The 24,103-nt window shown below is 43.9% G+C and overlaps 1 protein-coding gene across 1 annotated transcript in view; it reads left to right on the top strand.

Annotated features, from left to right (window-relative positions):
* The window catches only part of LOC138971416 (leucine-rich repeat protein SHOC-2-like), a 44,456-nt gene extending 23,052 nt beyond the window's left edge, over positions 1 to 21,404 (top strand). Inside the window, exons 14-18 of the mRNA XM_070344143.1 lie at positions 2,603 to 2,690; positions 3,396 to 3,465; positions 3,979 to 4,046; positions 11,537 to 11,706; positions 12,086 to 21,404. Of these exons, the coding sequence (XP_070200244.1) occupies positions 2,603 to 2,690; positions 3,396 to 3,465; positions 3,979 to 4,046; positions 11,537 to 11,706; positions 12,086 to 12,118 (429 nt within the window). The 3' untranslated portion in view covers positions 12,119 to 21,404. The remainder of the gene's footprint in view (positions 1 to 2,602; positions 2,691 to 3,395; positions 3,466 to 3,978; positions 4,047 to 11,536; positions 11,707 to 12,085) is intronic.
* The last annotated feature ends 2,699 nt before the right edge of the window (positions 21,405 to 24,103 follow it).

The following is a 24,103-nucleotide window of genomic DNA, read 5'->3' as shown; positions in this document are numbered from 1 at the left end:
GGTAAAATTAATTAACGGTGCGACGAACACGGATGTTCAAATGCTGTGTATGGTACGCTCATATTTCTGAAAATACAGCAATTTTGTTTGAGAATACTATATGTTTGAGAATATATAAGTTCAAAACAGAAATTCCCAGGATGTTGGGCGTGGGGATGAAGTGTGAAGGGGGGATTTTGGGCTTTGGAGAGGGGAGGATTTTGGGCTTTGGAGAGGGGAGGATTTTGGGCTTTGGAGAGGGGAGGATTTTGGGCTTGGGAGAGGGGAGGATTTTGGGCTTGGGAGAGGATTTTGGGCTTGGGAGAGGGGGAGGATTTTGGGCTTGGCAGAGGGGGAGGATTTTGGGAGGGAGGGAGGGAGGGGGAGGATTTTGGGCTTGGGAGAGGGGAGGATTTTGGGAGGGAGGGAGGGGGAGGATTTTGGGCTTGGGAAAGGGGAGGATTTTGGGCTTGGGAGAGGGGAGGATTTTGGGCTTGGGAGAGGGGAGGATTTTGGGCTTGGGAAAGGGGAGGATTTTGGGCTTGGGAAAGGGGAGGACCTTGGGCTTGGGAAAGGGGAGGAGCTTGGGAGAGGGGGAGGATTTTGGGAGAGGGGAGTATTTTGGGCTTGGGAGAGGGGAGGATTTTGGGAGAGGGGAGTATTTTGGGCTTGGGAGAGGGGAGGATTTTGGGAGGGAGGGAGGGGAAGGATTTTGGGCTTGGGAGAGGGGAGGATTTTGGGAGGGGGAGGATTTTGGGCTTGGGAGAGGGGAGGATTTTGGGAGGGAGGGAGGGGGAGGATTTTGGGAGGGAGGGAGGGGGAGGATTTTGGGTTTGGGAGAGGGGATGATTTTGGGCTTGGGAGAGGGGAGGATTTTGGGAGGGGGAGGATTTTGGGCTTGGGAGAGGGGAGGATTTTGGGAGGGGGAGGATTTTGGGCTTGGGAGAGGGGAGGATTTTGGGAGGGAGGGAGGGGGAGGATTTTGGGCTTGGGAGAGGGGAGGATTTTGGGAGGGAGGGAGGGGGAGGATTTTGGGCTTGGGAGAGGGGAGGATTTTGGGAGGGAGGGAGGGGGAGGATTTTGGGAGGGAGGGAGGGGGAGGATTTTGGGCTTGGGAAAGGGGAGGATTTTGGGCTTGGGAAAGGGGAGGATTTTGGGCTTGGGAAAGGGGAGGATTTTGGGCTTGGGAGAGGGGAAAATTTTGGGCTTGGTTGAGGGGGAGGATTTTGGGCTTGGGAGAGAGGGAGGATTTTGGGAGAGGGGAGGATTTTGGGAGGGAGGGAGGGGGAGGATTTTGGGCTTGGGAGAGGGGAGGATTTTGGGAGGGAGGGAGGGGGAGGATTTTGGGCTTGGGAGAGCAAATTGAGAAAATGAATTATTGAACGAAGCGCAAAGCGCTGAGTTCAATAATTATTTTCAAGATTTGCTCTATAAATCTCTTAGCGCACTGTGATTGTTTCAATAACGATATTGTCAGTAACGACAATAGATTAAAACGTTTGAAAAGGCACATTTTTCTGCCAGCGTTTGGATCAATTGTGGACAGGTCGAGTTAGATCTACTTTTGTGTGTGTGTCGGCTTTGCACATTTCGGGGGTATTGACGGTTTCATCGCCGACCATGCATTTTACGATTTGATTACCCTCTGTACTGTTTTATCGAGTAGCAACTAACAGTATGAGTTACAGTTGTGCGAAATGTACCCGTTAGCATACAGTTTCACTTATGTATTAATTATTGGTATACAAAACAACATGTACCGAAATGTTCTATGCTCCCCAAAAAATGAACAACCCCCAAGCAACTGAGTGGTGTCCCTTGATGTCAAACGACTTAAAGTGACACGTTCGTTCCCTCATTCGCCAAAAAATAAAGTTGGCATGTTATTTCTCGCAATGTACCTGCATTCATCTGGGAGGTTGGTGCTATGATTACATGCTAAGAATGTTTTGAAGCCTTCGCGTACTCTTTTTACATCGTAGTTGTCTTGAAATACGCGAAAACCGTTCATTTCAGTCCTGAACTGATGATGTCGTCTGCTACATATACGAGTAGGACAGTCTATTGAATCAGTCGACTTCCAAATGCTGCTTTGTCCAGCTCGCAATCTGTCAGAAAAAAACCCTGCTTTTAGCCGCGGGAAATTTTAGGGTCAAGCAATCATTGTTTGGTATTGTAGAGACGATAAGCTACATGCCACTAACACAGCGGCTGAGAAGAATCTTCGCAAGTCGAAAGAAGAGGCCCAGACTCACTGTGGCCCAGGCGCATGAAATCTGTCAGAAAAAACACTTCTGCTTTTAGCCGCGGGACATTTAGGGTCAAGCATCATTTGGTAATGTGGAGAAGATAAGCTACATGTCACTAACACAGAGGATGAGAAGAATCTTCTCAAATCAAAAGAAGGGGCACAGCCTCGCTTTGGAAAAGGGTGGAAGAATATGCTCTCTGGAAAAGTTAGCGCACTCCAAGAGTGCGCTAACAGTTTTAAGCGCATTGCCATTAGCCAATCAACTGTTTCACATCAGTCATGTGACACCAGTACTTACTGACAATTATTATTATTATTATGCAAATTGATATTTTATACAATATTTGTAACAGATTTTATCTACTTTTGCAGAAACTCCCATCTACAATCGGAGAGCTCAGTCGACTTAGAGTCTTGGACCTGGAAGAAAACAGACTAGAAAGCTTGCCGCAAGAAATCGGTAATTATAATCTGTGAATGTCGTGTTAGGCAGATACGTGCAGATATCACTTTGGGCATGTGGTAAAGGGGTATTGCCTGAAAGACAGAAAGAAAATAGCCAAGAGAAATCAGCAATATGTTTTCAGTAAGCAGCCAAACGAAGGTTATTGACATAGCAACAACTCTGTAATGATACAGACAAGGGCAAATTCAATTAAAACCAGTATGTGAGACAAGTTGATTTTTTTTCTCTCCAGTATTTAAAGATACGGTAGATCCTGTCTATAGCGACAATCCAAGGGACTAACTAAAAGTATTCATGAGAGAGATGGTTGCTAGGGAATAGTGAATTATATACAGAAAACTGGGCTGAGGAGCATGAACCGAAACTGGGTGCCACTCAAACGTACACAACAAACCGTGGGGTCTGATTGGTTGAAATCACAACAAATCTCAATTTGAACCAATCCAACACCGCGACTGGCTCCCACCCGGTTGGTAACTATCTCGTGCACCTCAGCCCTGATCCTTTAAGATGGTTGTTATGGAAAGGTGGTAGCCAAGGCAGGTTCCACTCTAATATGATTGGACATTTCTTGACAGTGTTGTTCACTTGAGTGTAAGAAGTAGTTTTCTTGTTGTTGTTGATTGCTTGTGAAATGTTGATGGAGCAATATGAAGAGTGAGAATGTGTTTTGTCTGTGATGGTTTTGCTGTTTTGTAGGAGCACTGAGGGAGCTTCAGCGACTGGTGGTGCAGTCAAACCAGCTGACAAGCCTGCCGCGCACCATTGGGTTAGCCTTGCTTTCTGCTCTCTCTTCCTCCCCGTCATGCTCACACCTCTGTCACCTCACACACACACACACACACACACACACACACACACACACACACACACACACACACACACACACACACACACACACACACATACACACACACACACACACCACCACCATCGCATTTCTATAACCTATTGACCTCTGACAAAGATTACAGGATCTTATCCATGTGTGCTTGGTTTTGTGCTTGTTTGTACACACAAAAGGGGATAAGGCACTAGCAGGTCTGCACATAAGTTACCTGGGAGATCGAAAAAATCTCCACCCTTTGCCTACCAGACGCTGCCGGGATTTGAACACGAGACTTTCCGCAGAAGAAGCCTGCGTCTTATCCACTGGGCCATTGCGCCCGTCAGTTCATAACTTATAACAAGAAAGAGACAGATGGAGAGAGCATCCACATTATTTGTTTGTGTGCGTTTTTTTCTTTAAAAGAAATCTCTTGCATTATTTTGTCTTTTCCAGCTTGCTGAAGAACTTGCAGTACCTTGGGGCTGGAGAAAACAATTTGACATCCATTCCACCTGAAATAGGTAAGTTGCTGGGCTGTTTTACCACTTGACCCAAAGTCAAGCTATCCTTATCTGATTCCTGGACGATTTGGAAAAATCACAGTTCAAGATCGGTTGATCGCATCAAAGTACATAGAAGAATATAGTTTATACAAACTCTGATCGCACGTTGTTGGTCTAACCACCAAAGTAAACCGGAAGTACGTCACCGTTCTTTAGTTCTACATCCGTTTGATCGCGAAAGTGAAAGTGCGCGCAAGGTGTGTATCGGGCAATTCAGGGAACGCATAAGGCACTTCCTCCGGGCGGTTTCGGGCGATTCAAGTGGTAAAGTGTTATTTAATATCATATTCTTACTCCGAATCACATTAGCATTGAGTCACCTGAGATGCTTATCACTGAAAAACGCTTACCCGGCTAAAGAATTTAAAGGGAAGCAACCCCATCACCAAAACGAAAGTGAAAGTAGCTTTGGTAATGGGCCAGTACACCGGGAGTTACCTCCCATACGGGTGTATGCCACGTCACTTCCTCTAGGAACACGTGCCTATTACCATACGTCTTTTTCACCTCGGAGAGGACGGTTCACTTTTTGACGCTCTGTGGCTGACCTTGTGTGTTTGAGTGACACCCGCCGGCCACGTTACCCAGCTTGTCTGCTCGCCTTGCCTACAGTTTGGTGAGCTCGTTCCCGTTTGTTGTTGGTTGTTTGCGCTGTTTCGTTACTGTACGTTGTCCGTTTTTTACGGACTTGTGTGTCAGTGACTTGCGTGTTTCGCCATTTTGTTGTGTGAGTTAGTTAGCTAACTCGTGTGACTTTGCTAGTAGCTCTGCGTGCCCTCTTTCTGTTTGGGCAAGTGTAGCTTTAGTTTTTTGTTGACGCGTAAGCGTGTGTGTTTACTGTGTTTTCAGTCGTTTTGACTTACGTTTCAGTAAATCTTTTTACTTTGCCACGTGTTGTTGACGTTTGTGTCAGTGTCTTGCGTGTCGCCATTTTGTTGTGTGAGTTAGTTTTCTAGCTCGTGTGACTTTGTTTGTAGCTCTCCGTGCCTCTGCTTGTGGGGCAAGTTTAGCTATAGTATTTTGTTAACGCATTAGTGCGTGTGTTTACTGAATTTTCCAGTCGTTTAGACTTATGTTTCAGTAAATTTTTTCGCGTTGCCACGTGTTGTTGTCAACATGTCTGATTCAGACAAGCGCCGTGGCAAGTCGGACCCCAAGGGGAAAATTAAGGCTAAGTCTTCCTCTTCCAAAGCAACGTTACTTGTTACAGACCAAGAGCGTAACACTTTGTTGGCTGTACCAATTTCGGCGCCTAGCGCTGTTACTACTTCTGCTTCTTTTGCGGCGCCTAGCGCTACTGTTACTTCTGCACCTGTCTCTACATCGGAGACTTCGTCTTCTTTGTTAGCACCTGGACAAGGTGCGTTGGTTTCCTCTCTGTTAAAGTCACTGGTTCCAGAAATCCGCAGCTTGGTGCAGGCAGAATTTCAGCGTTCCGTCGCCAGCAGTTCGGCGTTTCCGGCATCTGGCAGTGACGTCCGGGCATTGGCTTCCGTGTCTTTGTCCTCCACTTCCGGCTTGGAGCAGCGTCCTCCCTCTTCAGCGTCGGTTGGTAAGCAGAGCTGGTCCGATAGCCCTCGTGAGGCGCCTGGACGTTCTCCTTCGGGGGACAGCTCTTTCGCATCGGGTCACGACCGATACCTTGCTGATCTTTCATTTCCGGCGATAACCTACGAGGCCCCGGACTTGTTCGAACAGCGGCGGCAGTCGGTTTCGACTGCCGCATTTCCGGCACTTGCCGGAAGTGATGATCCGTCCGCTCCGGCACGCTACGGCGGTCGCGGCAGGATGGAGTATTCACTGACTTCCGGTCCTTCCGGATCGCGAAGTCAACCAGTGCAGTCTTCACTTCCGCATTTTGCGGTTCCGTTGACTACACTTCCGGTTTCGGCCGGAAACGCTTCTTCCTCTTCTGGTGGTTCCTTCCGGATACCAGATAGTGGATTACAGCGTGCGCCTTCCGGCTTTCAAGCGCCTAGGCTTGAGCAGGCATCACTCCACTCAGTCGGGGGAGTGACGTCAGCTCATCCAGCTCCGGTTTTTGCGGATGGTCGTCCTGCTTACCCTTTACCTTCACAGGGTTTTGGGCGGCAGGATGACGTTAGTGCTCAGGCTTTTCCGGTTTCCGGTTTGCCAGGGCATGCTTCTGCTTCCGGAACTGGTGACTTCGGTCATGGTTCCACGTGTGACTATTCTGATGCTCCATCAGTGGTCAGCGAGGAGTCGCGGGGCGTGTTTCCGTCGAAGCTCAAGTCTGTTCTTGACGTCGCGGCGGAAGTAACGTCTCGTTATTTTCCTGAAGGGGTGGTGGCTGCGGACTCTTCCGCATCATTCGTTCCTTCTGCCATGGCGGACTTCCGGCCGGCACAGGAGGATGTTTCTTCCTTCCGGTTCGCCGAGTCTCCGTCAGTGGCTTACCAACTTTCGCATTCACTGGTTCGTCCAGCACATGCGGGGAGTGGTATTCGGCCAGTGCCTGTTCCGTTACTGCTTCCTTTTGGTCCAGTTCCGGAATCAGCTCAGCAGTGGGTGGCTTCAGCTGCCCAAGCCTCTTCCTTCGTGCCTACGGCCAATAGGAAGCTTGGCATGCCCAATCAGAGCCAGAATTGGCTGGCGTCTTTTGCACTCCCTAGGGCTACCCTTCCGGTTTCCCGGGAATTGCTGCCTCTTCTGACTAAACCGATCAAGCGTGATTCGGTTTTGCCGGTTTCCGAGGCTTCCCTCCTCTCTGCTGAGGAGGTTGGACGTCGGCAGATCGAACTGTCCTCCATTGCGGAGACTCTCGTTCGGGCTCTGTCTCGGGCATTGACCGATTCGCTAGTTCCTTTCACTCTCAGTGAAGAACAGAATGCGGACGATGTCTGCGCTTTTGACCGCATTGGCCAAGGTCAATGAGGAACAATTGCGTCTTTCCTCCCTGCAGTACACCCAAGCGGTACTCTGCAGGAGGGATCTCTTCCTCTCGCAGTCCCAATTCACGGAGCTGGCTACTAGGGAGACCTTGAGAGTCTCCCCGGTCTCAGAGGAGTCTCTCTTCTGTCCGCTGGCACTGGATGCCAGACAGAAGGAGATTCAGTCAAACAAGGACAGTCAGTTCCTTGACTACACTCTGAAGGGGGTGAAACAGTCTCAGCCTTCTAAACAGAAGCAGGCTCAGACATCGTCTAACCCCAAGCCAGCTCAGAAGCGGCAGGCTTCGCCGGCCGCTCGTGGTGGGAAGAAGAGGACGGCATCGGGGAGGGGGCGTGGCGGCTCTGGAAGTAAGCCACACCCCCAATGAAGCGCTCCCGATCTCACCTCCCTCCCGCCCTCCACCTTGGTGATGGCGGGAGGCCCCTCCCGGGCACTTTCTCGTTGGATGTCGGTAGTAGACAGCCAATGGATTGTGGGAGTGGTGAGTTCGGGCTTCCGTCTACTCTGGCGGGAGGAAAAGGCGCCTCTTACCCGAGTGCCTCCGCGGTTCAAGCCCCCCTTCTCGCAGGAAGCACGTTCCGTCTTGCAGTCGGAAATTGCCTCCCTGGAGCAGAAGGGCGCGGTGGAGAGAGTTCGGGTCCACAGCTCCCTGGGATTTTACGGGCGTCTGGTCGCTGTTCCCAAAGCATCAGGAGGATGGCGTCCCGTGTTGGATTTATCTCTCCTCAATACTTTCTTGAGGGAGATAAAATTCAAGATGGAGACGCCAGCCTCTGTCCGAGACTCTCTCCGCCCAGGAGACTGGGTGACCTCGATCGATCTCACGGACGCATACTTTCACATTCTTATGCATCCGACCGACCAGAAATGGCTTCATTTCCGGTGGGGAGATCAGATCTACCAGTTTCGCGCACTCCCTTTCGGGCTGTCTCTCGCACTGTGGATTTTTACCATGGTGGTGAGACAGGTCTGTGCACTGGTGAGGTCCCAGGGTATCCGTCTGCGGGCTTATCTGGACGACTGGCTCATCATGAACCAGTCCCAGAGCGGCTGTTCGCAGGATACCCTGACGGTTCTTCGAGAATCCAACTGGTTGGGGTTCTCGATCAACCGGGTAAAGTCGGAGCTGACCCCGTCACAGACATTCACTTATCTGGGGATGTCTTTCGACACGGTCGCTTGGACTGTCCAGCCTTCTCAGAGAAGGGTGGACAAGCTCCAAGCTCAGATTCGCTCCACTTTACCTCTCCTGATGGCTTCCATCCGCTCGCTCGCCTCCATCTTGGGGCAGATGGAGTCTATGGCTCTTCTGGTTTCACTGGGCCGGGTCCACAAATGTCCGCTTCAGTTCGCGCTGAAGCCGTTTGTGGACTCTCCTCTGGTGGACTGGGACGCCCTCATCCCTTTGCAGGGATGGTTCCAGTCTGCGACCCTTCCGTGGTTGCACACGGAGTGGGTCTGCAGAGGTGTTCCGATCGTCGTGCCCCTCCCCGACCTGGACCTCTTTACAGATGCGTCCAGGGAGGGTTGGGGGGCACATACAGATCTTCAGACTCCTCCCTTTCCGTTACTCAGCCGAGTAATCCGGAAAGCGGAGATGGAGGAGCCGGCCCTTCTTCTTCTGGTCGCTCCTCTGTGGCCGTCGCAGGTCTGGTTTCCAGATCTTCTTCGGCTTGCCCAAGGGCCCCCCATTCCTCTCGCACTCGTGCGAGGGGAACTAGTGCAGCCCCGAACAGGCATTCCACACGAGGAGCCCAGTCTTCTGAAGCTTCACGTGTGGAAGTTGTTCGGGACTCGCTGAAGCGCTCTGGGGCGTCGTCTTTGACTCTGGACTTGGTGGCTCGCTCGCATAGAGCGTCCACCTCTTCAGTTTATGCTTCCCACTGGAAGGCATGGACTGCCTGGTGTTCAGCTAGAGGGGTGAGTTCGGTGGCTCCGCGCTCTATTCAGGTCGCTAACCACCTCTCTTTCATGTCTTCACAGGGCGCCTCAGTCTCCTCGTTGAGGGTCCGGCGCTCCGCTATCTCGGCGACTCTTCAGCAGATTGGTCGTTCTGTTCGAGTCGGGGGCGTTATAGCTGCAGTCATTAAAGGGGCTGCTCTTAAGGAAGCTAAAGCTCGTTTGCCCGCTCCCAAGTGGGACTTGTTTTTAATCCTGGAATTCCTTCGTTCTGCGGATTTTGAGCCTTTAAGCGAGGCCAGTCTGTTCAATGTCACTCGCAAAGCGCTGTTTCTCCTTTTGTTGGCTACGGCCCGACGGGGTAGCGAGGTCCACGCCCTGTCGGGTCAGCCTGGAGATATCTCCTTTGAGCCGGACGGTTCCGCATCTTTGCGTTTCCGGCCTGATTTCCTGGCCAAGATTCAGTCTCCGGGGCAGGCCTCTCCGCTGGTTAGAGTTAAGGCTCTGACCAGCGCGTTGGCCCCGGGTGACCCCGATTCGGTCAATTGCCCTGTGAGGGCACTTCGTCTGTACTTAGCCCGGACTCAGCCGATTCGGTCTAGTTCTCAGAAGTTGTTGTTTATCTCTCTCCTTACTAGGCGCGAGAAAGATTTGTCGAAGGTAACGTTGGCCCGGTGGGTGTCCTCGCTCATCAAGCAGGCTTATGAGTGGAGGCGCACAAAGAGGGGGGGGGTTATGCCCTCCTTGCCACTTGACTCGGCCCGAGCCCATGAGACGAGGGCGTGGGCATCCTCTCTGGCAGTTCTGCGCTCCAGACGTCTAGAGGAGGTGCTGACAACTGCGTATTGGCGTTCCGAAGATGTTTTCATAAACTTTTATCTTCGGGACGTCACAGCTCTTCGACAGGATGGCTCCAGAGGCCTTCCAGCGCTCATAGCAGCAGGCCAGTTCCTGTCCAGAACTTGATGGTGAGTTTTGATTCATTTCTAGCCCACCGCCTTGTTGATGTTATCTGCTAATGTGATTCGGAGTAAGAATATGATATTAAATGGAAAATTTCCTAAATAAATTATCATTTAATTAATATACTTACCCGAATCACATACTGTATTCCCTCCCACCTGCCCCGCTTATGGTTTTAAGATTTTTTAAAGCCGTATGATAATAGGCACGTGTTCCTAGAGGAAGTGACGTGGCATACACCCGTATGGGAGGTAACTCCCGGTGTACTGGCCCATTACCAAAGCTACTTTCACTTTCGTTTTGGTGATGGGGTTGCTTCCCTTTAAATTCTTTAGCCGGGTAAGCGTTTTTCAGTGATAAGCATCTCAGGTGACTCAATGCTAATGTGATTCGGGGTAAGTATATTAATTAAATGATAATTTATTTAGGAAATTTTCCAATTGATTTGAATTTAATTGTCATTGACTGGTGTTCTAAAAAGGACAAGGTTGGCTTCCAAAATTTCTGCTTGTTCTTCAGAAATTTTGAAAGAGTAAAGTATACTGCTAAGAAAGTGATTGAGAAGTCGATCATAGTGTAGCAGTGTGGAGATTTCACGGCCATTGTCTTGTTCTTCTGTTTCAATCCCTGTCCCGATTATCTCCCTTGACACAGTCCTGCCTTTAGTGTGAGCTATTTATAGTAGCTCTACGTTTCTGGTATGTCGATAGACAGCACATTCGTTAGATGTGGAGAGCTGTTGTTGACAGACTATAGCAACAGTTATTTGTATTTGGAAAGACTTTTTCTACTTCTTGTTTTAAAGCTGATCTACTTACCCAACAACTTTTGTCATGAAACCAGCAACAGTAAAAAAAAAAATTCTTGACCCAGGGGTCTAACTCGTTGACATTTTTTTCAAAAACTTTTTCCTTTTCAGGTGCCTTGCACATTTTAGCAGTATTGCTGCGCTAAATAGGTCTTGTGTTGTGACAATTGTGTCACAAATCACTCAAAGTCAGTGCAACCCCTGTGGCCTAATGATGATTGCTTTTGTGATGGTGTAGCATTGTACTGTGTGGCAGCTTGCTTTCCCCACAGTGAGAAAGCAGCCCGAATTTCATTGACGGTAATCTTATCCCTATGCTTATACTATGTTCCACAAACAAATAGACGGCCAACATTCCCAAAATCAGAATCAAAAAGCAAGCAAGGTATGTTATAGAAAAGTTTAATTGTGACAAAACGATACAATACAAACACTGATCTTTGACCCAGCCATCTTTTAAGTGGACAGACGAACCTTTATAATACAGAAAATAAACACCTGTGGATTGTAGAGTTCTGTTTGTGATGGGGTCTGGCGGCTTCTGTCTCTCTGTATGTTCTTGGTTTCCTTTGCGTAACCATAACAGTTTTTATAGGGCGTAGAAATAAGCTCTAAAATACTCAATCCTGTTTGATTGGACTTTGCCTCCAAAGGTGATTGTTGTGTATCGGCACTCTGTTACATTAACAAATTGTCCAGAAGCTCGTTCGGAAGACACACGCGAGACTGAGACAATGATTAATGATGAAATTAATGACATGACAATGAAGTTTGGGAGCAACATGACGGAGATGGCATGATTTATTACTTACATTAAAGATGCGCGTTGATATCCTATGTTCTGTTTGATTCCATGTTGATGCAGGATCGCTGGAGAGCCTGGAGTCCCTGTACATCAACGACAACCCTGAGCTCCACAGCCTGCCCTATGAGCTGGCCTACTGCTCCAACCTGCAAATCATGAGCATCGAGAACTGCCCCCTCTCACAGATCCCTGCAGAGATCGTGGCTCGCGGCCCTTCCCTTGTCATACAGGTGTGTTGGGGGGGCTAGGGTGGAGAAGGGGAGGCGAATTGGGGGTGGGGGGTGTACTTGGTGTATGTGTGTGTTTGTTTGAGTGTGTGTGTGTCCCCAATCTTCTGTAAGGACAAGACACTGAAGGCACATCAATACATTATTGAGTGTGTGTGTGTGTGTCCAATCTTCTGCAAGGACAAGATACCAAAGGCACAAAGATGCATTAATGAGTGTGTGTGTGTGTGTGTGTGTGTGTGTGTGTGTGTGTGTGTGTGTGTGTGTGTGTGTTGAGAGTCAAATTGTAATTTGATCGAATTGTGGACGGTTTCTTGATTATTTGTCTTGCGACTGCAGTTTTCATTTGTAACACTAATTTTTTTCTGTTTTATTCTTGCAGTACCTCAAGCTTCAAGGCCCGTACTGCCAGTAACTGCTGCTGTGCTGGGTTGGCCATTATTCTCATAATGTCTACATGTGTCTGGCCCATTTTCTGCAAGGACTGGATACCACAGGCACACAGACGCAGGAATGACTGTGGGTTTCTTCGTGTGCACTTTGCGTACTTTTCCACTCTGCTGAGGCAGTTGCGAGTCGGACACTAAGATACTGTGAAGACCGTCTTCATGGCTGTGTCTGCTTTTCATCCCTGCATTCTGCGGGAAATAGATAGTGTCACTCTTCATGTGTGTTGGATGTACGTTCTTCAAAGACAAGTAGCGAGTGTTGCTCCACATGTGTGTTGGATGTACGTTCTTCAAAGACAAGTAGCGAGTGTTGCTCCACATGTGTGTTGGATGTACGTTCTTCAAAGACAAGTAGCGAGTGTTGCTCCACATGTGTGTTGGATGTACGTTCTTCAAAGACAAGTAGCGAGTGTTGCTCCACATGTGTGTTGAAGGTGCGTTCTTCAAAGACAAGTGTTACCGAGTTTTACTGTACATGTGTGTTAATCATGTATTCTTCAAAGGATAAGATCCATGTACTAATACCAGTACTGAAACAGCCAGCATCTTGAGTTGATTAATATGCTGTGAAAAAAACTTATCGCAAGTGTACAGTCTTCTCAGACCGAATTTATTTCACAACCTTTACCAGCCGTGTGAAGGTGTCTGTCTCGACTGTGCTGGGTAGACGGCAGAAAGTGGACACAAGGAGGGTTTTTGCTCACCTCTGTTGTTGTACGCAACAGTGATGTAAACAATGAAAATCAACCTCTGTCGGTGTACGTGACAGTGATGTAAACAGTGAACATCAAGCTGTGGACTGTTAATTGAAGGACCAGAAGTGGTGCTTTGTGAACCTAAAGCAAGGAGATGGTAGTACAGGGGTACATGCCCTCTGATAAGAAGACACCTACCAATAAAGGACATGGAGATGGTACTACAGGGGTGCATGCCCTCTGATAAGAAGACACCTACCAATAAAGGACAAGGAGATGGTACTACAGGGGTGCATGCCCTCTGATAAGAAGACACCTACCAATAAAGGACATGGAGATGGTACTACAGGGGTACATGCCCTCTGATAAGAGGACACCTACCAATAAAAGGCACTTTCTGTTTAATAACTTGACTAAAAATGTACCTGTCCTGAAAGGACTCCTGCAGTGTGGGGACACATTTTGCCGATCCCAGGGGCGTCCTTTCATAGGAGGTAGCACCGTACTTTGTGTGTGCCAGCATCAAGCAGGCTTGTTGCAAAAAAGATGAAAACAGTTTGTACATACCTCGACTCTTTGCTGATCATCACTTTCAGCTTCTTATGATGTATGCCAGTCTCTAGTCCCCGACCACAGAGAAAAGTGACAAGAGCCTCTGCAGACTTGGTATTCCCCCAAAGACTGAATGTGGCAGCCTGAGTGGTGGATGAATTACAAATGGTCACATGGAAAAAATACCACCCCTGAAATGGGTGAGTTGAGAAGAAGACTTGAAGCTGAAGAAGATGTGTGCTGAAAATTGTGAGCAAACATAATTAATTGTATGGTACAATGTCTATGGAAGAGTAGCTGCTACCCTTGTGATTAAAGTCTGTAAGTTAAGCAATGTATACAGGTCAATGAAACGGTTGCAGTTTCAGAGCTCCATACCCCACACATTCAGTACAATACGGTGTTCTAGATGATCGGACGTGTAGCAAAGACCTGTACGCGTACGTGTAGATATTGCGTCACCCGTGACTCACTTTTTTACTCTAATGTTCCAAATCATACGTTGTTTTGCTCCCACCAAGACTGCAGATCTTGGCAAACGCGCGATGTAAAAACTAGATTTGATGACGTTACCTGTACACGTTCCCGCACACATGCTGAAAAGTTCCACATCTAGATCTTGCTAATGTCAGCTGTATGACATATCCCAGCTGCTTTAGTTTAACGAACATTGGCATACTGTAAGCGTAATAATATATGCCAGCTAAATTCACGCCACAGAAGTGACTCGCAGACTCAATCAGATTGAAAATTGAGTGACGAATGAGTTGCTCTGGTGGCCAGTTTCTATTAATGTATATTGTGTGTGGTTAGAAAGGGAACTCAGTAATATGTGAATTTTTTCAACAATTGTCAAGGCTGCCTGTCAATGCTTGTCAGAAAACAGAACCGCTACGCTGCAAAGACTGAATAAAAATCTATACATGCATGTTTGCTTGCATCCCATGTTTTAACGTTTGAACCCCAGATGAAAAATGTGGATGGACAAGTTTTTCCTTGGCCTCGCATCGTTCTACAATAACTGAGCTCAGATTTTTGAAGTTCATGTGACTGCTCATTTTATATTTTCTGTGTCCTAAGTTTGATGTGATTGGAGAAAAATCTGCTATGCTGAACTGTTTGAACGAAATGTTTGCATTTCAAGCACCTGGGCAGGTCAGAAAAAGACCGAACAGAAAGCAGTGTTCTTCTCAGGCCTCAGTTTTTGGTCCCTGAGGCATACTTTTTTAATCTGACTCATCGCTCTGACCCCTGCCTTTTCAATTTTTGAATAGGTTCAACATGTAGGAGGTCTTCTGACCATCAATCGTCCTATGTCGTCGCGATATAACCTTCGTGGTTGAAAACGACATTAAACACCAAATGAAGAAAGAAAGAATCGTCCTATGAAATAGACAAAGCCAGGGCATTAGGACCTAGCTTCAATCCCGTTCCACCTGATCCATAAAAAATTGTCCTCCGAGTCGGATCAACACTCACAAAGTTCAGACATCTGACCATGCACCATAGATGCATATAATCGAGCAGCACAAGTTGCCATCACCCTAACTGCATTGGAGCCAAGACACAATTAAATTAGCTTGGATGCTGAAAATGGAGCAGCAGAAGGTTTGGGACAAAGACATAAGCAGGGGCTCACATCTATGAGAGGTGGCATAGGACAAATGTCCTGGACAATGCAAAAGTGATAGGACATTTGTCCTGAACTAAAATAAATCAATAGGACATTTTTTTCTCGCAACAAAACGTAAATTTAAATGGCGGCAGCTTGCTTTTTTGGAGAAAAAAAACCGCGAAGAGAGGCAACCGTTAACCGGCTTGGAGCATTCAGAGTTGCCACCCTTGGAAGCTATTCTCTATAAGAAGCACATAAAGTCTTCCCAAGTTTCGTCTGCGTGGAGAGACACATCGCATCGCAAAACATTGATAAAATAGCAAATCAAACTACTGTAAATTGGAAAGTACTGACAATGTCCGGATCAAATGAAAGCATAATCGGACAATGACCACTTTGTGACAAAAACAATAGGACGTATTTCCTCTTGTATGAAAAATGTATTGGACATTTGGGAAAAATATCCGTGTATGTCCGATGTCTGACGTGGATGTGAGCCCCTGCATAAGATTTTATTACATTTACAACCACGTGTAGTACACAGGATTATATATCTTGGTTTGAGTTCATTCAATACATAATACATTCAAACACAACAACCAAACAGAGTGCTAGCCGAACTGCATACACACACGCACTTACACCCACACGCACGCACTGACACACACACACTCACATGCACACGCACACACACGCACACACACACTCTACATTATACCGTGTTATACATCTTGTCAAACTATGAAGAAGAAGAAAGCGCAGTTTCCTGGGGTAATGCAAATGGACCAGGGTTTAATGATGATTTTCTTGAGAAAATTACCAAGAGTTAGCTGAAAGAAAACAAAGTGAAACACGGCATTGCTGTGAAACAAGATAGGATTCCCTTGAGAGAAAAAGGACTACACGCACACAGTAGTCAACTCTTTTTGTATTTCAGAAGCTGGTGCTTTGGATGCGATTTGTGTGTGTGTGGAATATGTTTATGTTCTAATTCTATGTTCATATACGTGTACATGTACTTTGTTGTTGGTGTGTGCTGAGTGTGTGTCCTAAATGCTATGAATTTCATGTGTGTATAATGTATTTATATAGACTAATATTTCAGTGTATGACTGTACTAGTACATCTACATGTACCACTGTTTGCTTGTTTTACTTGATGTATGTGTAGTATGCCATATGTGTGTGGATATGCAGGTGTGTGTGTGTGTGTTTCACATGTGGAATTTCAAGGATTCTGATGATAAGTAATATAAGACAGGAGTGTAGGTAAGTTACAAAGGCATTGTGTGACTGTGCGCAGATGCATCGAGAGGGGGAGAGAAAGATAGTTGGGGTGGGGGCCGTGTTTTCTAGATTCCCCAGATGCTCTGTCCTTTTGCACAGTTTTCCTGTGCACACCATTCTAGAGGTTTTGTTGGCTGAGAGAGCTTCTTAAACAAATGAGGCGGAGGGCTATTTAAGGCCAACCAAAAAAAATACTTGTTATGTACGGTAACATAGGCCAAAAAAATAGGGTCGGTAGGTTGGGATTTCTTTTAATTTTTTTTCTCCAAAAAACCATATTTCTAAGTTATTTTGCCAAAAAACAGACTTTTTTTTCTCAAAAATGCCCCAAAAAAAGTCTAGGGTTGCACAAAAAAATAGGGTCGGTCGGGATACCGTAAACAGACTATTTTTGTTTGTTTGCCTAAAGGTCTGATATACAAAGGGAGGTTAGCATTCTAAACGACATGTGTAATAGATTAAGTGAGAGTTATACGGAACCTGTCTCCTGTCACCTGAAAGAATAACAAGCATTAAACAACAACCTTTGTTTATCAGGCCGAGAGAGCTGTTCAAATACCGCATAGATGACCTTGAAATGTTTGTGAAATGATTCAGAAATGCTGACACTTGGGCTACATTCTCCTTTCTAGTCAAGTTAAAATCCCAGATATGTCAAACAAATTGTCTGCTTTAAAATTTGCTTCACTGTCATGCACAGCATCAAAATTAACCCCTTCACTGCCCACCCCGTATGTAATACGTGGTCATTTTCGGTTTGTCCTACGCCCATAACCGTATCTCATACGTGGGATTTGTGTCAACAACATTTCAGGACATTTCTGAAAACTAAATGGGAGGTAACCACTGTCCAAGTACTTGTAGGGGTTCTAAACACATTTCTTTCCCATAGACCGTTCGGATAATGCTGTTATACTGTGGCAGTGAAGTGGTTAAGCTGAGGTCTCTTCTAGTTTACTGGTAATACATGTACTACAATTCATTGCAAAAGGAATGTAAGCTTTTGTGCTTGCAGAAAGTGGAAGCTAGCATGTAGCAACATGGATACAAACTTTTTATGGAAAGCTGTTAATTTGAGGAACATGTATAATTTGCTTCCAGGGGCATGTAGCTTTAACAGATGAAGGGGGTCTCCTTTTTTAGAAAAGTTTGAAAATGAACCAAAGTGCTCAAAAATAAGACGACTGCAGTGACTAAGTTTTTGTAGTCATGCCATTACCTAGACCAAGCAATTGTCTCTCAGAAGAAACCTTTTGGAAATTACACCCAACAGTTTCAATTTCCACTTACCTTAAATCACTATGTCAGTATGTGTGATTAGTGCTTTCGTATCAATTGACCTGATGTGATGATGGAACTGCAAAGATGCTGCTTCATAGAATCATACCTGACCCTTAACCTTCGCACACACGCATCTTCTCAGACTGTCATTTCGACCCTACCTTTAGCCCCTAACCCTGAAGCAGAAAAGTCAGTAAGTACGGTTTCAGAGAGATCGAGGAAGTGTGTGAAAATTGAACTGGCAGCATTTGTGTAGTTGTCAAGTTTCTGAGTGTAGCATATGTTGCCGTGTGTGTATATGTGTAACAGGAGACAGTAGAACCCCCCTTTTAAGACCTCCCAATCCCCCAAGATCTCTGCGCCCCCCCCCCCCCCCCCCCTCCACAACCCTTTTAAGACCTTGCTTCGTTAGATTTTTTGTTCAAAACCTCTGCAAATTTAGCTCCATTTTAAGACTCCCTCCTTTCTTTATTGCCAGATTTTCTGAGATTTTTGGAGGTGGTAACAGAGGGGTTCCACTGTATTGAAATTCAATGTCCATTCTAATATGCCAGCCAACTTGAAAATTCAGTGTTAATGTGTGTAATCTGGAAACGTTGCTACCAGTGTTATTGGGTGGATGTATCTTCAAATTTGGCCGTGTGATGTGCTTTTTTTTAATATTAGTTTAGCATGCAAGGGAATAACTGAATTTCTCTGTCGGTTCAAGTTCTGAGTCCCTTTGATAATCTCGATGAGCTGTTTTTCCTGGGTGTGAATCTTCTGCTTTGTTGCATATATATTCATGATATTGAATTTCTTTTTATCTTAACCTAATCACGGTTACATGAATTATCCCAATATCACATGTGTATGCGACTGTGCTTATGATTGTTACTCTGTGTATAAAAATTAATAGTCATTTATGATACTTCAGCTTGTGTAAGTTTTACCATACAGTTACCATTTAAGTAGAACTGTTTCACTGATGGTAACTGTAGTTTTGACTACTTAGAGAAATAGTTGTGGCATTTTATACCACGAAAATAACTGTAGTTTTGACTACTTAGCATTTTATACCACGAAAACAAATGGTGGAAGGTACAGACTACGGAGATCTTTCTGTCTGAAGACAGCGTTGGGATGGAGTTACTTTCAGTAGAAAGTTAAGTTTATTTATGAACAAAGTAGTGTTACTCAGTGAGCTTTATGCACTGCCGACAGTGAGATATTGTGTGTGCACGTCAACCAGGTAAAATCCAATTGTGACAGGACAGGATCACAAGCATAGGTAAAGAGACACAATCAACAGAAGCCTTCTATTCTTCGTGTTGGCGCGTGCTGTTGGAAAATTGAAACACTTTGCATGTTGAACAGCCCAAATGAGGTATGGGGCAAATGATCAATGTAATTGTTTTAAGAGAGTTGAAAAACCACAATGTTCCTGAGAAAGGAATCTCGATTCTTTTGAATGGTAGATTAAACAGTTTCCATGGTAAATGTTGCGATCTTGTATGTTAGATATCCTAGCATGCTAGGACTCTTGAAATCAACATGGGAAATCCCTTCAGGGAGTTATCACGCTTTTAACAGCGGTTAATGGCGTTTTCATGCGTACGACAGGACTGACTAAGGCTAATTAAATATGTGCAATAATCAGTCATTCACCACAGAGTATTTTCACAGCTTTTGGTCCGTTTCTTTTTTAATTTTCTTTTCTCCCTGGGTTATAAAGGTACTGACTTACAGTGAGGAAGAATTGCTTGATGCTAAGTACCAAATGTGTGCAGGTTTATTTTGCCATTAAAAGCTTAAAACATTGAATCAAGCACTTATCTTAATTAACTTGTTTTTTTATATGGTTTTTTTTTGTTCAATGCATTTCTTCTTTTTATGATGATGATGATGCTTTGTTTATTCTGGGGAACCAACAAAATGTGGAGTTCCTTCTATGGATAATATTAAAAATAACACACACACACAAAACCATTAGTAGATCTAGTTTGAGTGAAGCGTTATGTGGAGAAAACATAGATATTTTGAAATCTCTGAATGAAGCCTTCATAATTTCTTACATCTTTCCCTGAAGCTTCAGAGGTATAGGTGTATAATGGTTATAATTAAGGATTTCATTTAGTGAAAAGTTATCAGGACTATTTGCTGCTTTGTGAGTACTGATCTTTATTAGACAGCTCAGACTTTTGGACAGGGAGGTCCGGTGTGTTTAGAGGGTAGTGTAGTTTGTTTTGTTTTCTTGCTTTCCCCTCGGTGAAGAGCTTTTATAACCTCTGCAAATTTACCTCCATTTTAGGTCTCCCTCCTTTTTAAGATATGATTTTCTCAGAATTTTAGAGCTCGTAAAAGGGGGATTCTATTGTAAAAACTTGCGAAATGCTGAGTTAAACAGACTGACACACTCTTTCTCTGATTCTCTCTTACATCACAAAGAATGCATTTCTAGTGATTCTTTTAACAAGGGGAACATAACTTTTGTTTTACTGTTATTATCAACTATTTAATTAATGAAGTTCGTCAACGAGACATGGTACCATAAACAAATACAATTTAAAGATTCAATGAATGAGGATCTTCCTTAGAAAATAATAATTTGTCGTCCAGTCTACGCAACCTAAGATTCAGTGCTTTTTCTCCTTTTTTGTTATTGGATAAATAATTGCTCATACTTTCCTCTCTCTGTTTCTGTTTATAACAAATTGTAATATTTGTATTGGTTCTTCATTCTGTATGTCATAATCAATGCAATTTACCTTTGTTGACTTGAAAAGGGATAATTGTAAACTTGCGTGCATTCACTTTCCCTGTCAATTTTGTTCAGCTACTACATGGCCAATAAGTATATATATATGCAGTGTGCTAGGACTCTAAGAAGTCTTTCGTTCCTCATCCCCAGCTCTCCCCTTCCCCCCACGGGTTAGGGGGAAGAATTTACCCGATGCTCCCCAGCATGTCGTAAGAGGCGACTAACGGATTCTGTTTCTCCTTTTACCCTTGTTAAGTGTTTCTTGTATAGAATATAGTCAATGTTTGTAAAGATTTTAGTCAAGCAGTATGTAAGAAATGTTAAGTCCTTTGTACTGGAAACTTGCATTCTCCCAGTAAGGTAATATATTGTACTACGTTGCAAGCCCCTGGAGCAAATTTTTGATTAGTGCTTTTGTGAACAAGAAACAATTAACAAGTGGCTCTATCTCATCTCCCCCCCCCCCCCCCCCCCCCTTTCCCCGTCGCGATATAACCTTCGTGGTTGAAAACGACGTTAAACACCAAATAAAATAAAGTAAGTTGTTGACTTGAAAAGGGATAATTGTAAACTTGCGTGCATTCACTTTCCCTGTCAATTTTGTTCAGCTACTACATGGCCAATAAGTATATATATATATATGCAGTGTGCTAGGACTTTAAGAAGTCTTTCGTTCCTCATCCCCAGCTCTCCCCTTAATGTTTCTGTTTATTTCTAGTGCAACTTTTGCCTTGATTTAACAGCAACAAGTAATGAAAGACGAAGGTGTTGCTCTTTGGATAAGCGAATTGGCTTTTTATTTTTATTTTATTATTTTTTTTATTCTCCTTGTTTATCATCATTTGGTTTGTTATGAAGACTGCCAGTTGTGTGTGATGTGCTCTTTGGATACGCGGATTGGCTTTTTATTTTTATTTTTTTATTTTTTTATTCTCCTTGTTTATCATCATTTGGTTTGTTATGAAGACTGCCAGTTGTGTGTGATGTGTGACGTCTGGTATTCCATTGTCATATTAATATTATTATCCATTGTACAGTTATGTGCTTTATTATATTATAATACAATGTTTGTTCCAAAATGTTTTTCGAGTCGCTGGTCATTCTGTGCATGGATGCAACCGCATGTCTGGATATACATGGGTGGGTTTTCCTCCGAAAGTGGCGTATGGCTGCCTTAATGGCGGGGTAAAAACGGTCATACACGTAAAATTCCACTCGTGCAAAAAACACGAGTGTACGTGGGAGTTTCAGCCCACGAACGCAGAAGAAGACATGGGTGGGTTTCTTCCAGTATATGCCGGAAATCCGGATTCGTAATGTCTGTGGTGATGGTTTTTTTATACAAATCCTTCAGAGTCTGGGGGCCCCCAGACCCCCCCCCCCCCCCCCCCCGCCCCCCCCCCCTTAAAATTCTTCAGGATTCATGACAATGTTCAGTCCCACCTATGGATGTATGTGTGGATATATGGCCCAAAGTCAGAATAGGTGTCCATTTTTGTGACATACAAAATCAATTTTAAAAATGAACATTTTCTTTGTTTTGAAAATAGAGATGTATTTTAGAGCATAAATACGCAAGGAACAGCTATGATTTAAGAAAACTCATGTTTGATCACTTCACAGATTCAGGTTTAAAAGTTTGCAGGAGTTCATAACTTCACACCGTCACAAAATTTAGACTTGTTAAATCATTGTTGCTACATGTATTGGGTCTGTTTTAGACATCTGAGCAAATTGCTACAGCAAATTACTTTGCATTTCAAGCAAGTTAAACTTGTTTTGGCCACGCATGATGCAGATGTGAACTCCATTAATGGGAAGTTCATAACTTCACATAATTTACTTTTATTGGTATAATAAATTTAATTTATACAGGCAGGAAACAATTTGTTTTGTTTTTTAATCTGAAAAAGGTGAGCTGGAACATGAAGGTAATTTTTGAAGATGAAGTGTGGAGAAGATTTTTTGGTTATCTGTATTATTTATAGAAATTAATATTGTCACAATTTGTTCACAGCAAATATTGGCATAAGTTATCATTAAATCTACAATTTTGCTGTTTTTGTGCAAAATGTGCTTGAAAAGTACCATCAAAAGGATTTCAATACACCAAAATGTTTGTCTGACTCAAAGAGTTGGCAGAAACTGAAAGTATTTTTAGAATGTCCTAGGAGTTCATAACTTCACACCGTGACATCACAAACTATGGCTAATTCAAACCAAAGTAAGAAAGTGCATATGTCATCTTATTTTCTCTCCAGCTACTCTTTGTAATCAACATACAACTAAGTAATAAAAGTAAAACATTTGTGAAAACAAACGATAACAAAAATCATAAAATGTGAGCGTGCGCATAACTTCACAAGAATTTTTGTTATGTTGGTCTCTAGTACAGTTACTGTATAATATATTTGCAAAACAATGACAAACTGAGAACACAGAGTTATAGTATAGGCTAAAGCTGCACTTATATTACAAAATCAGATTTTAATTGCCAAAATAAAACAAATTGTTTGAAACTTGTGAAAGTTCATAACTTCACATCAATCACACATTTATACTAAAATAACTAACTAAAGTCTCTTGCAAATAATTCTAAACAACTTAATGATTTACTTAACCAAACTCAGTCATGAAAACTGTTACCGAAATCATTATTTAGTTAGTGTTTATGTCAGCTGACTGTGTGTTCATAACTTCACATCATTTATTTAACTGAAAAGCTATGTACTAAAATCTGCTGGTAAATTAAAATAAAAATGACATCAAACTGTAACAGCCTACTCTGGAGAAGAGCAGCACATCATTTGAGGTAGTGATTTAGTGTAGTAAATTAATTATTGTGTATAAATCATACTCATGGCATGTGTTCATAACTTCACACCGTGGGGCTGAGGGTCAGTTGATGTGAAGTTATGTACACCGTGCAGTCAACCCAGATTCATGCTGGAATTATCAAAATGTAATTTTGAGGGTTGATATTCAGAAAACTTCTTACAAAATGTCCAGATAAAGTCAAATGTACTCTTTTGCTATTAACAAGGCATTATTTTAAACACGCCCTTGAAAAATGAGCTTGAGTTATGTGAAGTTATGAACTTCATGACAAAACGGCTAAGTACTTCAGAAAGAAACAGTCAGCAGCCAGTAGATTCTTTTTGTGATGAAAATCATGGTACAGTGTAATTTGGAAACTGAAAATAGTCATTTTACATATATTTTGGGTTTTGACATGAGTTAGTAACTCTCACATAAAAATAGTGCGCAAGACACAGAGAAAATGGCTAACTAAAGCATACTGCTTGACTTTAGTGACAAAAATTGCTTAGTATCTAAATCTAATGTACTTTTATATGCAAAATTGCTGTTCCACTACAACCTTAACTTTCATGGCTAGCATTTAAGGACAAAAAACACTCTCAGTGGAGATAGTAGGAAAGTTCATAACTTTCTCACAAGAATTTTTTATTTCTCAATTACTCAAACACCAATGAATGAACTTGATGCAAACTTTCAGTGTGACTGCTGCTAGTGGATCCAAATGCATTACAAAGCTAGGTGTTCCCCAACCAGTCAATTTACTCTTTTTATAAGGCAAAAGGTTGGAAAGTTCATAACTCTTTTTTCACAAGAAAATCTGCACGTAAACTTCAAACTACTTTTGAACATGCAAAAACAAGTCAAACAACCCTTTTTATGTTTTAAACCTCTGCAAAACATACTGTAAAATACTTTTTTACAAAAATATATCAGGTTTCAATCTTTAATTATTATTTAGAGCT

Source organism: Littorina saxatilis, linkage group LG7 (assembly GCF_037325665.1).
Source record: "Littorina saxatilis isolate snail1 linkage group LG7, US_GU_Lsax_2.0, whole genome shotgun sequence".
NCBI classification, from domain to species: Eukaryota; Metazoa; Mollusca; class Gastropoda; order Littorinimorpha; family Littorinidae; genus Littorina; species Littorina saxatilis.
The sequence above is the reverse complement of the archived record's forward strand: the minus strand, read 5'-3'. Positions and strand labels throughout refer to the sequence as shown.